At 47.1% G+C, this 12,584-nt stretch overlaps 1 protein-coding gene across 9 annotated transcripts in view; it reads left to right on the top strand.

Annotated features, from left to right (window-relative positions):
* SLC20A2 (solute carrier family 20 member 2) overlaps positions 1-12,584 on the top strand; it is a 103,345-nt gene that overhangs the window by 78,664 nt on the left and 12,097 nt on the right. For all 9 annotated transcript variants that reach the window (XM_057697641.1, XM_057697636.1, XM_057697634.1 and 6 more), the window contains 4 exons: positions 51-254; positions 1,529-2,096; positions 9,899-10,084; positions 10,999-11,083. In XM_057697641.1, the coding sequence (XP_057553624.1) occupies positions 51-254; positions 1,529-2,096; positions 9,899-10,084; positions 10,999-11,083 (1,043 nt within the window). The remainder of the gene's footprint in view (positions 1-50; positions 255-1,528; positions 2,097-9,898; positions 10,085-10,998; positions 11,084-12,584) is intronic.

Here is a 12,584-nt window from a genome sequence, read left to right as displayed (position 1 = left end):
AGTAACAAGAATTCTTCAACAAAATTTTCAGTTATGACTGTTTTCTTTAGGCAAATTACAAAAAGATGGTGCTTTATCGCGAGTCTCCGATGAAAGCCTCAACAAAATTCAGGAAGCGGAGTCCCCAGTATTTAAAGAGCTCCCGGGTGCCAAGGTTCACGACGACAGCACCGTCCCCCTCACGGGGTCAGCTGCGGAGCCGTCGGGGGCCTCAGAAAGCACGTCAGGGGGACACCACCCCCGAGTTCCGTATGGTAAGACCCCTGGGGGCTGGGGTGGCACCGGGCAGAGGGGGGGCCCACCAGCCTGCGTGTGGCAGTGAGGCTTCAGTGCACACAAGTGTCCCCCGCTTTCCGCTTTGAGAAAACCCAGAGTCTAGAGAGGCCTCAGGGACTGGGTAGTCGCAGAGCAGGCTAACCGCGGTCCTGTGATTTTCCTCCAAGAGCCACTTACCTACAGCCTCGAGTGGCGCCCAGCCCCCCATACCCTGCCTCAGAGCCCCCCACCCGCATCTTCCACAAGCAGAAGATCAGTGTATCCAGCTTAACATGAATGCCCTCTCTCCTCTTGGAAGAGGTAGAGAGAAAGCTGACATCGGAACCGGGGAGGCGGTCCTACTAGAGAATCACAGATACCATCAGGACCATGGCGGGGTCCTCTGTCCCACAGCGTTTGTGGACAGTGATGGGTGGGCAGCAGCCTTGCCAGGCCCGCCTCCCTGCAGGGGCGCTGGCACCCATTTCCAGGCTGCATCTTGCAACTTGGCCAAAGAAAGCAAAGGAACTCTGCCCACTGATCTGACAGATTCGACTTTGTCCTGATTGGCCTTTTTATTTTTTTAAATTGAAGTATAGTTGATTTACAGTGTTCTGTTAATTTCTGCTGTACAGCAAAATGATTCAGATATACATATATATACATTGTTTTTCTTTAAATATTCTTTTCCATGGTGGTTTATCACAGGATATTGAATATAGTTCCCTGTGCTCTACAGTAGGACCTTGTTGTTTATCCATTCTCTGTATAATAGCTTGCATCTGCCAATCCCAAACTCCCACTCCATCTCTCCTCCAACCCCGCCAACCACAAGTCTGTTGTCTATGTCTGTGATTCTGTTTTGGTTTCATAGGTGCATGTGTGTCATATTTTTAAGGAGCACCTAGAGCACGTATCTCACAGGGAACTGGGTTGAGTCCCTCTTGTATGAAGTTTTGTGTAAAATCAGCTCCTTACAGGGATCCTCCTTTTACTGATTCCTAGAAAAGGAAAGAGCTACCTCCACGTCTGGAAGACACATTTTAGGAGAACCTAACATCATTTTTTAACAACCTTATTATTAGTTTCACCCTCTGTTGTACGTTTCCAAGTTTCCCTTTTTATTTTAACCATATTGCACGGCCTTCATAGCCAGTTAGAAAGTGGAGCACGTGGGAAGAAGCACCAGCACCTCCAGCCAGCCCTCCCGAGAGGTGCCTCCCCGCGGGCACCCCGGTCCCAGCGCCCAGCCCGTCCCCTTGTCCCCCTGCAGGCCGGGCGCTGTCCATGACACACGGCGCCAAGTCGCCTGTGTCCAACGGGACCTTCGGCTTTGACGGCGCGGCGCGCGGCGACGGCCACGTGTACCACACGGTGCACAAGGACTCGGGGCTCTACAAGGACCTGCTGCACCGCATCCGCGACGAGCGCCCAGCGCCCGACGGGGCCCCGCGGCTGCTGCGGCGCAACAACAGCTACACGTGCTACACGGCGGCCATCTGCGGGCTGCCCGGCCTGGCCACGCGCCGCAGCGACGCGCCCGCGCCCGAGGACAGCGAGAAGCTGGTGGCCGACGCCGTGGCCTACTCCCGCCGCCGGCTGCGCTACGACAGCTACTCCAGCTACTGCAACGCTGTGGCCGAGGCCGAGATCGAGGCCGAGGAGGGCGGCGTGGAGGTGCGGCTGGCCACCCCGCTGGCCGAGCCCGAGCCCCCGCGCGACGACCCGGTGGACGAGGACAAGGAGGAGAAGGACTCGGCCGAGGTCCACCTGCTCTTCCACTTCCTGCAGGTCCTCACCGCCTGCTTCGGCTCCTTCGCGCACGGCGGCAACGACGTGAGGTCAGTACCCGGGGCGCGCCCTTGAACCCTGCGGGTGTGAGCTGCCAGACCCGCCCGCACGGGGCGTGTGTCCACCGGGGCAGCACCCGCATCTTCACTGCACGGACCTTTCCGTGAATTAGGTGTGGGCGGAGGTTTGCGCTGGATCGGAGATCACGCGCGTGACATGGGAAGAAGTGAGGTGAGAGTCCTGCCTCGGCCCTTGCCGTTCCAGCTTCCCGCTCCGGCCTGAGTCATCTGTCAGTCCCTTTTGCTTCTGAGGCAGAGAAAGCAGTGCCCGGATTTCCCCTGAGCTGTTCAAGGGTCGCCTGTGAATAAGGAGCTCGTGTAGCGCACAGACGGTGATACACCTTACAGGGAGGAGTAGGAAGGGGTGCAGCACCTCTGCGGGGGCTGCTGTGTTAGACGACTGCGTGGCTCCGGAGGGCTTGTGGGGTGACGCTGGCAGGGGCTGAGGGCACAGCCGTGCGCTCATCTGTAGGGGAACATTCCGAAAGAGGGAACAGCAGATGCGAGGACCTGAGGCAGGAGTGTGCCTGGTGGCGTTTTTTGAGAGGAGCCACGAGCGAGAACGTGGAGAGGCTCAGGTTGGCAGGTTGTGGAAGCCATGAATGTGTGGGATTGCTCCTCTCCTCTTACTGGCTGGGCGGCTCCAGACCAGTCACTGAATTTCCGAAAGCCTCAGTGCCCCAATCTGTAAAATGGGGGTACAGCTGGTGTCCACCGCTGGAATTTCTATGAAGGTTAAGTGAGATGCTTTATGTAACAGGCTCAGGACAGTGCTCGCCCATGATCCGTATCCGTATATTTTCACTCTTACTATCACTGTAATTATCACAGCATTTCAATGCCAGAGGAGGAAGTGAAGAGGGGCTTCTGTTCATTCACCGCCCCCAAGGTTGGAAGGACAGACAGATGCAGGGAGTCCTGGAGGAGGGACTCAGGAGTGGAAGCTGCCGTGGGAACCAGGGAAGCCTGGACTGGAATGATGGACCCTGGAGGCTCAGGGGGGACAAGTGGAGAGTTAGAGGCTCCGGGGGACCCCACAATATTGTGAGTTTTATCTCCAGGAGCTCTGCCAGGTCTTCGCAGTGAATATTGGGGAAGAGAAATTCCCTCCAGCTCCTGGCTGGGGAGGGAAAGTGTTTGACAGAACAGAGCACTGTGTGCTTCACCAAGCCTGCTCCCAGGGGAAACCAGGTCACCAGAGCCCAGTGTGCAGGGGCATTACCGCAGCCTCACTGACCCGGGGAGGGGAAATACACTCCAGACTGCCCTCCACTTGGGAGCAGGGAAACACCCAACTCCAGCCTTCCTGTCCCACATACGGGGGAAGGAAAACTTGAGCAACACTTGTGACGTTCACAGTCCAGAGGGACAGCCTCACTGAGAGACCAAGACCTCATCAAAGGACCACAGAAGGCTTCTCCATCCCCAGAACTACCACCACATCACTAAAGGCCTATTTAAAAGGCAGAAAACACAATTTGAAGAGAAAGAGAACCAGACATGGCAAGGATGTTGGAATTACCAGACCAGGAATTTAAAACACCTACGATTCACATGCTGAGGTCTCTAATGGATAAAGTAGGTGTCCATTAAATGGGCAAGACAAGCAGAGAGATGGAAATTCTAAGAAAGAACCAAAAAGAAACCGTAGAAATCAAAAACGTGGTAAGAGAAGTGAGGAATGCCTTTGATCAGGCTCATTAGTAGACTGGACACGACTGGGGAAAGAATCTCTGAGCTTAAGGATATGTCTATAAAATCCTTGAAAATCAAAAAGCAAAGAGAACAAAGATTGGAAAAATACAGAACAGAATATCCAAGGACAGTGAGACAGCTACAGAAGGTATAGCATATGCATGATGAGAAGACCAGAAGGAGAAGAAAGAGAGAAAGGAACACGTGAGATATTTGACTGAGTCACAACAGTAACGGAGAATTTCCCTAAATTAATGTCAGACACCAAACCACACATCCAGGAAGTTCAGAGAACACCAAGCAGGATAAACACCAAAAAAAAAAAAGGACTAGGCATATCATATTTAAACTTCAGAAAATCAAAGATAAAAGTCCTGAAAGAAGCCAGAGGAAAAAAACACCTTACATATAGAAGAACAAAGATAAAAATTATATCTGACTTCCCCTCAACCCTGCAGTCAAGAAGAGAGTGGAGTGAGATAATTTATGTGTTGAGGGAAAAACCTAGAATTGTGCACCCTGTGAAGTGATTCTTCAAAAGCGAAATGAAGATTTCAGAAGAAAGGAAGATTTTCTCAGACAAACCAAAATCGAGGGAATTTGTTGAAAGTTGACCTGCCTTGTAAGAAATGTTAAAAGGAATTCTTTAGAGAGAAGTAAAATAATGTGTCAGAAACTCAGATCTACTTAAAGTAATGAAGAGTCTTGAAGAAGGATTAAGTGAAGGTAAAAAAGGAAACTTAAAATTTTCTTATTCTTAATTGATCTAACAGATGACTTGGTTCAGAACAATAATACCAACAATGTATTCAAGTACATATGTTTATGTATGTATCATATATATGTACATATAGCTTAACATATAAACACATCTTAATAAATTTTTAAAAATAGAAATGATACAGTGTCTGCTCTTAGGCCGCAATTGAATTAAACTACAGGGTTTGGGGCGTGTATGCTTATATATGTCTACGTTAAGTGAAATGAATGACTGCAATGATACAAGGGGTGGGAGGGCGGAATTAGGATTTTTTTTTATTTTAAGGTACCTCCACTACCTATAAAGTGGTATAGCGTTATTTGAAAGTGAATTTGGATTAACTCTAAGTGTATATTGCGAACTTCAAGGCAACCACTAGAAGAAGTTTGCAAAAAGAAGTATAGCTAACATGCTAAGAAAGGAGAGAAAATGGAATCATAAAAATGTTCAATTAAAACAACAAAATGCCAAAAAAAAAAGTGGATGACAAAAATAGAAACAAAAAACAAGGACAACAAATAGAAAATACTAACATATCTGGTAGATATTAATCCAGCAGTATCAGTAATCAGCTTGAATTTCAGTGGTGTGAATGCACCAATGGAAAGACAGAGATTGTCAGAGTGGATCAAAAAACAAGACCCAACCCTATGTTGTCTACATAGAGAAACCCACTTGAACTATAAAGACGCGTATAGGTTAAAAGTAAACGGAAGGAGGAAGACAGAGCACACTAACACTAACAAAAAGCAGGAGTAGCTGTATTAATCTCAGACAGAGCAGACATGCGCAGATCTAGCAGGCAGAAGATCAGTGAGTATGTAGCTGAGCAGTCAGTCAACTGCACATAACCCACATCTGTAGACCACTTCATCCAAAAACAGCAGAATCTCACGTGGATCATTTGGCAAGACATGCCACATTCTGGGCCGTGAAACACATCTTAACACGTTTAAAAGAGTAGAACTAATATACAGTGTGTGCTCTCAGACTACAATGGAACTAAACTAGAAATCAGTAACAGAAAAATAACTGGAAAATCCCCAAATACCTGGAGATTAAACAACACACTTTTCAGTAACACATGGATCAGAGAAGAAAGATCAAGGGAAATTTTAAAATATTTTGAGCTAAATAAAAATGAAAACAGCAAAGTTTAAGGGAAGCAGCCAAAACAGTGCTTAGAAGAAAATTTATAGCATTGAATTCATATATTAGGAAAGAAGAAAGATATGAAATCAGTAATCTAAGTTTCCATCGTAGAAAACTAGAAAAAGAAGAGCAAATTAAATCTGAAGTAAGCAGAAGTAAAAAATAAGAAGAAGAATTAGAGCAGAAATAAATGAAATTGAAATCAGGAAGTTAATGGAGAAAATCAATGAAACAAAAAGCTGGTTATTTGAAAATATTAATGAAGCTGATAAGCTTCTAGCTTGGCCAGCTAAGAGGAAAAGAACACAAATTACTAATATCAGAAATGGAAGAGGGGACATCATTATAGATCCTGTGGATGGTAAAAAAGATACTACCATAAGATACTATAAAAGCAATACTATCAATAACTCTGTGCTCACCAATTTGATGCCTTAGGTGAAATGGACCAATTCTTTAAAAGGCACAACCAGTCCGAACTCACACAAGAAGAAATATATATCTGATAGGCCTATATCTATTAAGGAAATCAAATCAATAATTAATAATCTTTCAAAACAGATGGCACCAGGCCCAGATAGGTTCACTGGTGAATTCTCCCAAACATCTAAGGAAGAAATTATACTTGTCTACAAACTCTTCCAGAGGATAGAAGCAAAAGGAATACTTCCCAACTCATTCTGTAAGGCCAGCATTACCCTAATACCAAAACCAAAGACATTACAGGAAAGGAAAACTATAGACCAATGTGTCTCATGGACTTAACTGGAAAAAAAAAAACAAAAACTCAACAAAATATTAGCAAATTGAATCCAACAGTGTATAAAAAGAATTATCACTGTGACCAAGTGAGCTTTATCTAAGGTATGCAAGACTGGTTCAGCATTTGAAAATCAATTAATGTTATCCATCATAGCAATAGGCTAAAAAGAAGAAGCGCATGAACATATCAATAGATGCAGAAGAGGGACTTGCCTGGTGGCGCAGTGGTTAAGAATTCTCCTGCCAACGCAGAGGACACGGGTTCAAGCCCTGGTCCGGGAAGATCCCATGTGCCGTGGAGCAACTAAGCCCATGCGCCACAAGTACTGAAGCCCATGCACCTAAAACCCGTGCTCCATAACAAGAGAAGCCACCGCAATGAAAAGCCTGCAAACCACAACAAAGAGTAGCCCCTGCTTGCCACAACTAGAGAAAGCCTGCATGCAGCAGGCTTTTAAAGACCCAACGCAGCCAATAAATGTATAAGCTTATTTTAAAAAAAAAAATAGATGCAGAAGAAATCATTTAACAAAATTCAATACCTATTTGTGATAAAAACAGTAAACTAGGAATAGAGGGGAACTACTCAACTTGCTGAAGAATACAAAAAAAACTACAGCTAACATCATACTTAATGGTGAGAAACTCAGAGCTTTCCCACTAGGGTCAGGAACAAGGCATAGTTGTCCCCTTTCACCAGCGCTTTTCAAAACTGTACTGAATGTTCTAGTTAATGCAGTAGGACAAGAAAAGGAAATAAAAGGTATACAGATTGGGAAGGAAGAAATAAAACTATCTTTGAAGATGAGATGACCATCTATGTAGAAAATCTGAAAGAATTGGCAAACAAACAAAACTCCTGGAGCTAATAAGCAATTACAGCAAGGATGCAGGATGCAAGGTTAATATACAAAAATCAGTCACTTCCTGCATATTAGCAGAGAACAGGTGGAATTCAAAATTAAAAACACAATAGCACCATGTACATTAGCACCTTGAAAATGAAATACTTAGGTGTAAATCTAACAAAATATGTTAGAGAACCATCAAGATGTCAGTTGTAACCATCTTTATCTATAGAGTCAATACAGTCCCAGTCAAAACCCCAGCAAGTGGTTTTATGGATATTAATAAACTGATTCTAAGGTTTTGTATGGAGGAGCAGAAGACCCAGAATAGCCAGTGCAAGATAGAAGGAGAACAAACTTGAAGGACTGACACCACCCAACTTCAAGATTGCTATTAAAGCTGCAGTAACAAGACAGTGAGGTAATGATGAAAGAACAGGCAGATAAATCAATGAAGCAGAGTAGAGAGCCCCAAAATAGACCCACATAAAAATGACAGTCAGCTGATCTGACACCACCAAGTGCTGGTGTGGACGTGGAGCAACAGGAACTCTCATTCATCTCTGGCGGGAATGCAGAATGGTGCAGCCACTTTGGAAGACAGTTGGGCCGTTGCTCACAAAACTAAACATACTCTTCTTATGCCATCTAGCAGTTGTGCTCCTTGGCATTTATCCTAATAAACTTATGTCCACACAAAAACCTGCACATGGATGTTTATAGCAGCTTTATTCAAAATTGCCGAAACTCAGAAGCAACCAAGACGTCCTGCAGTAGGTGGATTGATAAAAACTGGTACATCTCTACAGTGTTGTTCAGCACTAAAAAGAAATGAGCTATCAAGCCATAAAATGGCATGCAGGAACCTTAAATTCATATTACTAACTGAAAGAAGCCAATCTAAAAAGCTACCTGCTGTATGATTTCAACTCTGTGACATTCTGGAAAAGGCAAAACTATGGAGACAGACAATCAGGGGTTGGGTGGGGAGGAGGGATGAATAGGTGGAGCACAGAGGATTTTTAGGGCAGGGAAAATATACTCTGTGTGATGCCCTAATGATGGATACATGTCATTCGTTACACTTGTCTAAACCCATAGAGTGTACACCAAGAGTGAACCCTGTGTAAACCGTGGGCTTCGGATGCTTCTCATGTGTCAGTGTGGGTTCATCAGTTGTAACAGATGTGCCACTCTGGTGGGGATGATGATGGAGATGCTGTGCATGTGTGGACCAGGGAGTAGGTGGGAAACCTCTGTACCTTCCCCTGAGTTTTGCTGTGAATCTTAAACTGCTCAAAAGAAATGAAGTCTTAATTTAAAAAAAGCTGTGGCATTCCCCTCGAAAAGTCAGTGCATGCCTGCCAAGGGCCTGAGTGATGACATGAGGTCTGGGGGGAGGGGTGAGCACCTCAGTGAGTCCTAAGCTCACATCCCAGTCCTGCTTCCTGCTACTGGCAAGACTTTGGCATCAGTTTTCTCATCAGAAACTGGGAATGACAACAGCTAGTTTGCAGGGTGGGCCTGAGAACTAATGATTAGTGGTAATGTTTGTGATCCCATAGTGGGGGTGGGGGGTGGTACAGCTGCCCCAAACTGGTAGCTAATGTTAGTAGCCGTGCTGGCAGTGAAAATGGAAAGAAGTAGAGAAAGGAAGGGAAAAAAAAGAACTTGGTTTTTGTGTCTACTTCTTGTAATTTTTCAATACTTTAAAAAAAATTAACAAATCACACAACCATTAAGATGGGTACTATAAAAACAAAGTAACAAGTTTGGACAAAGATGTGAGAAATTGGAACTCTTGTGCACTGTTGGTGGGAATGTAAAATGGTGTAACCACAGTGGAAAACAGTCTGAAGGTTCCTCAGAAAATTAAAAATAGAACTACCATATGATTCAGCAATTCCACTTCTGGGTATATACCCGAAAGAGTGAAAGCAGGGTCTCAGAGAGACCTCTGCACACCCGTGTTCACAGCATCACTAGTCACAGTAGCTGAGAGGTGGAGGCAACCCAAGGGTCCATCCACAGGTGAATGGATAAGCAAGATACACAATAGGATATTCAGCCTTAAAAAGGAAGGGAATTCTGTCACAGGCTACAACATGGATGAATCTTGAAGGCATTACAGCAAGTGAAAGCTAGTCACAAAAAGACAAATAAGCTATGCTTGCACTTATGGGAGAAACCTAGTAGAGTTAGTAAGATTATCATAGAGACAAGGTAAAATGGTGGTTACTGGCGGGGCGGGGGGGGGGCGCAAAGGGCATTCTTATTTAATGAGTACAGTTTCAGATTTGCAAAATGAAAGAGTTCTGGAGGCCTGTGTCAGAACAGTGTGAATATCCTTAACACTACTGAACTGCACACTTAAAAATAGTCAAGGTGGTAAATTTTTTTTTAACCATAACCAAACAAATTTGGAAATTATTTCTGTCACCTGTAGATTACGTAGGCTAGGCACAAATGCGGTAAGATGGACTATTCTCAAGGCTGAGAAGTCCCTGCACGTCGTGTACAGCGTCATCGATCTGCATGTACGATGTTTGTACAGTTAACCTGTTTTTTTCTCCCAGTAATGCCATTGGTCCCCTGGTAGCGCTGTGGCTGATCTATGAACAAGGTGCGGTCCTGCAGGAAGCAGCGACTCCCGTCTGGCTGCTGTTTTACGGAGGGGTTGGAATTTGCACAGGCCTCTGGGTCTGGGGGAGAAGAGTGATCCAGACCATGGGGAAGGACCTCACCCCCATCACGCCGTCCAGGTGAGCCGGCGGTGCGGCGCGGAGAGGCGGGCGTGTGTCTGGACCGCAGCGTGGCTCCCCGCACGGCCGGGTCTGCAGCCGGGGTGGGGGGGGTGCTCAGGCCCATCCGCAGTGGCACTCAGGCGAGGAGGGAGTGGAACCCACCTGCAGCCCCCGTTCCCCTCCCACTGGCCCTACCTGGGCCTGAGGTCCCGAGAGCGGGTGGGGAGGGAGTGGGCAGGGGGCCAGGCCTGCTTTTCCGGGAAATCCTCCACTCACCAGCTCCACCTGCTGGTTGGAAGCCGCTGCCACCTGCCGCCCTTCGCGGTTCCTCTGCATCCTTCCTTTGCTTCCTGGGCTGAGTCGGCGGCAGGGGTGCCCCTGCCCTGGGGAAGGGTCTGGAGACTCCCACGGGGGTTCCTGTGTTCCTTCTAATGTGCATTTTTTAGAGAGATTAGGGGTTAAATAACACATTCACAAGAGAACGTTCCAAATACAATTAAAACTCGGAACTGCGTATTGTAAGGGATCTTCTCCTCCTTGAAATTCATTTTAATGAAAGATTCCAAGATGGAGTTGAAGAAAAATTAGATATCTGAGAAAAAATTCACTCCTTTGTGATATGGACACATTTTTAAAATGAGAGTGTCGTTTTCCCTGCGCCACTTTAGAAATGACGGGTTTACCGTCCTCCACACTGCAGGAGTTTCTCACCGAGCTCCTACAGGTGCGGTTTTTGAAAACATCCCAGGAAAACAAGGGTCTTTACAGGGCCTCGTGCCCAGTGTTAGGGCGGTGCCGCCGCGATGCGGCATCTCTGGTTCCGCTGATGCCGCGGGGTCCGGTCCACCCAGGGAGTGTTGCAGTGAGGCCTGGGCGCCTGGGCTGCCGAGCCACCCGCGGCGCCCGTGACCTGTCCCCTGTCTCCCCCGCAGCGGCTTCACCATCGAGCTGGCCTCGGCGTTCACCGTGGTCATCGCCTCCAACGTCGGGCTGCCCGTCAGCACCACGCACTGCAAGGTAGGCGGCCTCCCGCGGGTCCTGCCGAGGGGCAGAGGGGACCCGGGCAGCGCTCGGCGCGTGGTGGATGCTGCCAGGGTCCCCGCGGGGTCAGCGGGAGCCTCTGCCTCCTCAGGCGCCACCCCCTGCCCCTCCCCAACCAGCCCCCCCCCCCCACTCCCCACCCCCGTAGCGCCCTGCACACCCGGCCGCCCCTCGCGGGCCTGGCGGGAGCTCGCCCTCCACCCGTGTATCCTGGTTCTCTCGTTGTGTCCACAGTGGGTTTTGCGTTGAGGTTGTGCATCCACGAACCATGTTTGGGGGGGGGGGGGCGGAGACCACTCAGTTCCCACCCGCTGCAGGGGCCCGGGAGTGGATGGGGGCGAAGGGGGGACACAGGCGTAGGCAGAAATCGTCTCCATGGAATCAGACAGGGTTGTTTGTGGTTTTTTTTCTTGTATACGGTGGTCGAAGCGACTCTGTTGCCTTCAAGTCAATTCCCCACGGTATTAACCACTGACACGCGCTCTAGATTCTAGTTCTAGATTCCCTCTAGTGCGGGAGGGAATTCTTGGTCTAGTGCTGGGATGTTGGAGCTGCAAGGAACCTTAAAGATGAAGGAAGAGGAAACAGGCTCCATGACTTTCAGGGAGTCACCCAAGGACCCCTGGGGTGGGCCAAGGCTGGAACCCAGGTCTGGTAAACCCAGGGCTGCCTGGTACCTGGGGGAATTCAGACATCTCTCCAGTATACAAACACACCCACTAACTTCAGCAAAGCAGAAGCGACTTGCAGAGTTTCCTGGGTTCATTGATTCCTGTCATTCAAGAAAAACTTGTTTGTTCCTGCTCTGTGGGAGGTGCTGTTCTGGGCACCAAGGGGACCTCAGTGACCAAGACAGAGACGGCCTCTCCATTTACACACAGTCTAAAAACTCCCACCAGTGTGTAAAGGAGCACTGCTAAATATGAAAGTCTCGTTAAAAAAAATGAAATAATGCCTTTTGCAGCAACACGGATGGATCTAGAGATGATCACACTAAGTGAAGTAAGTCAGACAGAGAAAGACAAATATCACATGATATCACTTATATGTGGAATCTAAAAAATGATACAAATGGAACTTCTTTACAAAACAGAAACAGATTCACAGACACACAAAACAAACATATGGTTACCAAAGGGTTAAGGGAAGAAGAGGGATAAATTGGGGTATGGGATTCACAGATACACACCACTATATCATAAAATAGATAAACAAGAAGGACCTACTGTATAGCACAGGGAACTATACTCAATGTCTTCTAATAACCTATAGTGGAAAAGAATCTGAAAATATATTTTTATGACTGAATCATTTTCACTGTACACCTGAAACTAACACAACACTGTTAATCAACTATACTTCAGTTTGAAAAATAAGTACAAATAGGACCACTAGCCTCTAGGTTTTGGTTTCTAATCTGGAAAATGAAAGGGCTACCTTAGATGACTCATTCCCCAACTTCTCGGTGATTCTGTTG

The sequence above is a fragment of the Hippopotamus amphibius genome, chromosome 10 (assembly GCF_030028045.1).
Source record: "Hippopotamus amphibius kiboko isolate mHipAmp2 chromosome 10, mHipAmp2.hap2, whole genome shotgun sequence".
NCBI lineage: Eukaryota > Metazoa > Chordata > Mammalia > Artiodactyla > Hippopotamidae > Hippopotamus > Hippopotamus amphibius.
Note: the sequence above shows the minus strand (reverse complement) of the source record. Positions and strands in the feature narration are given on the sequence as shown.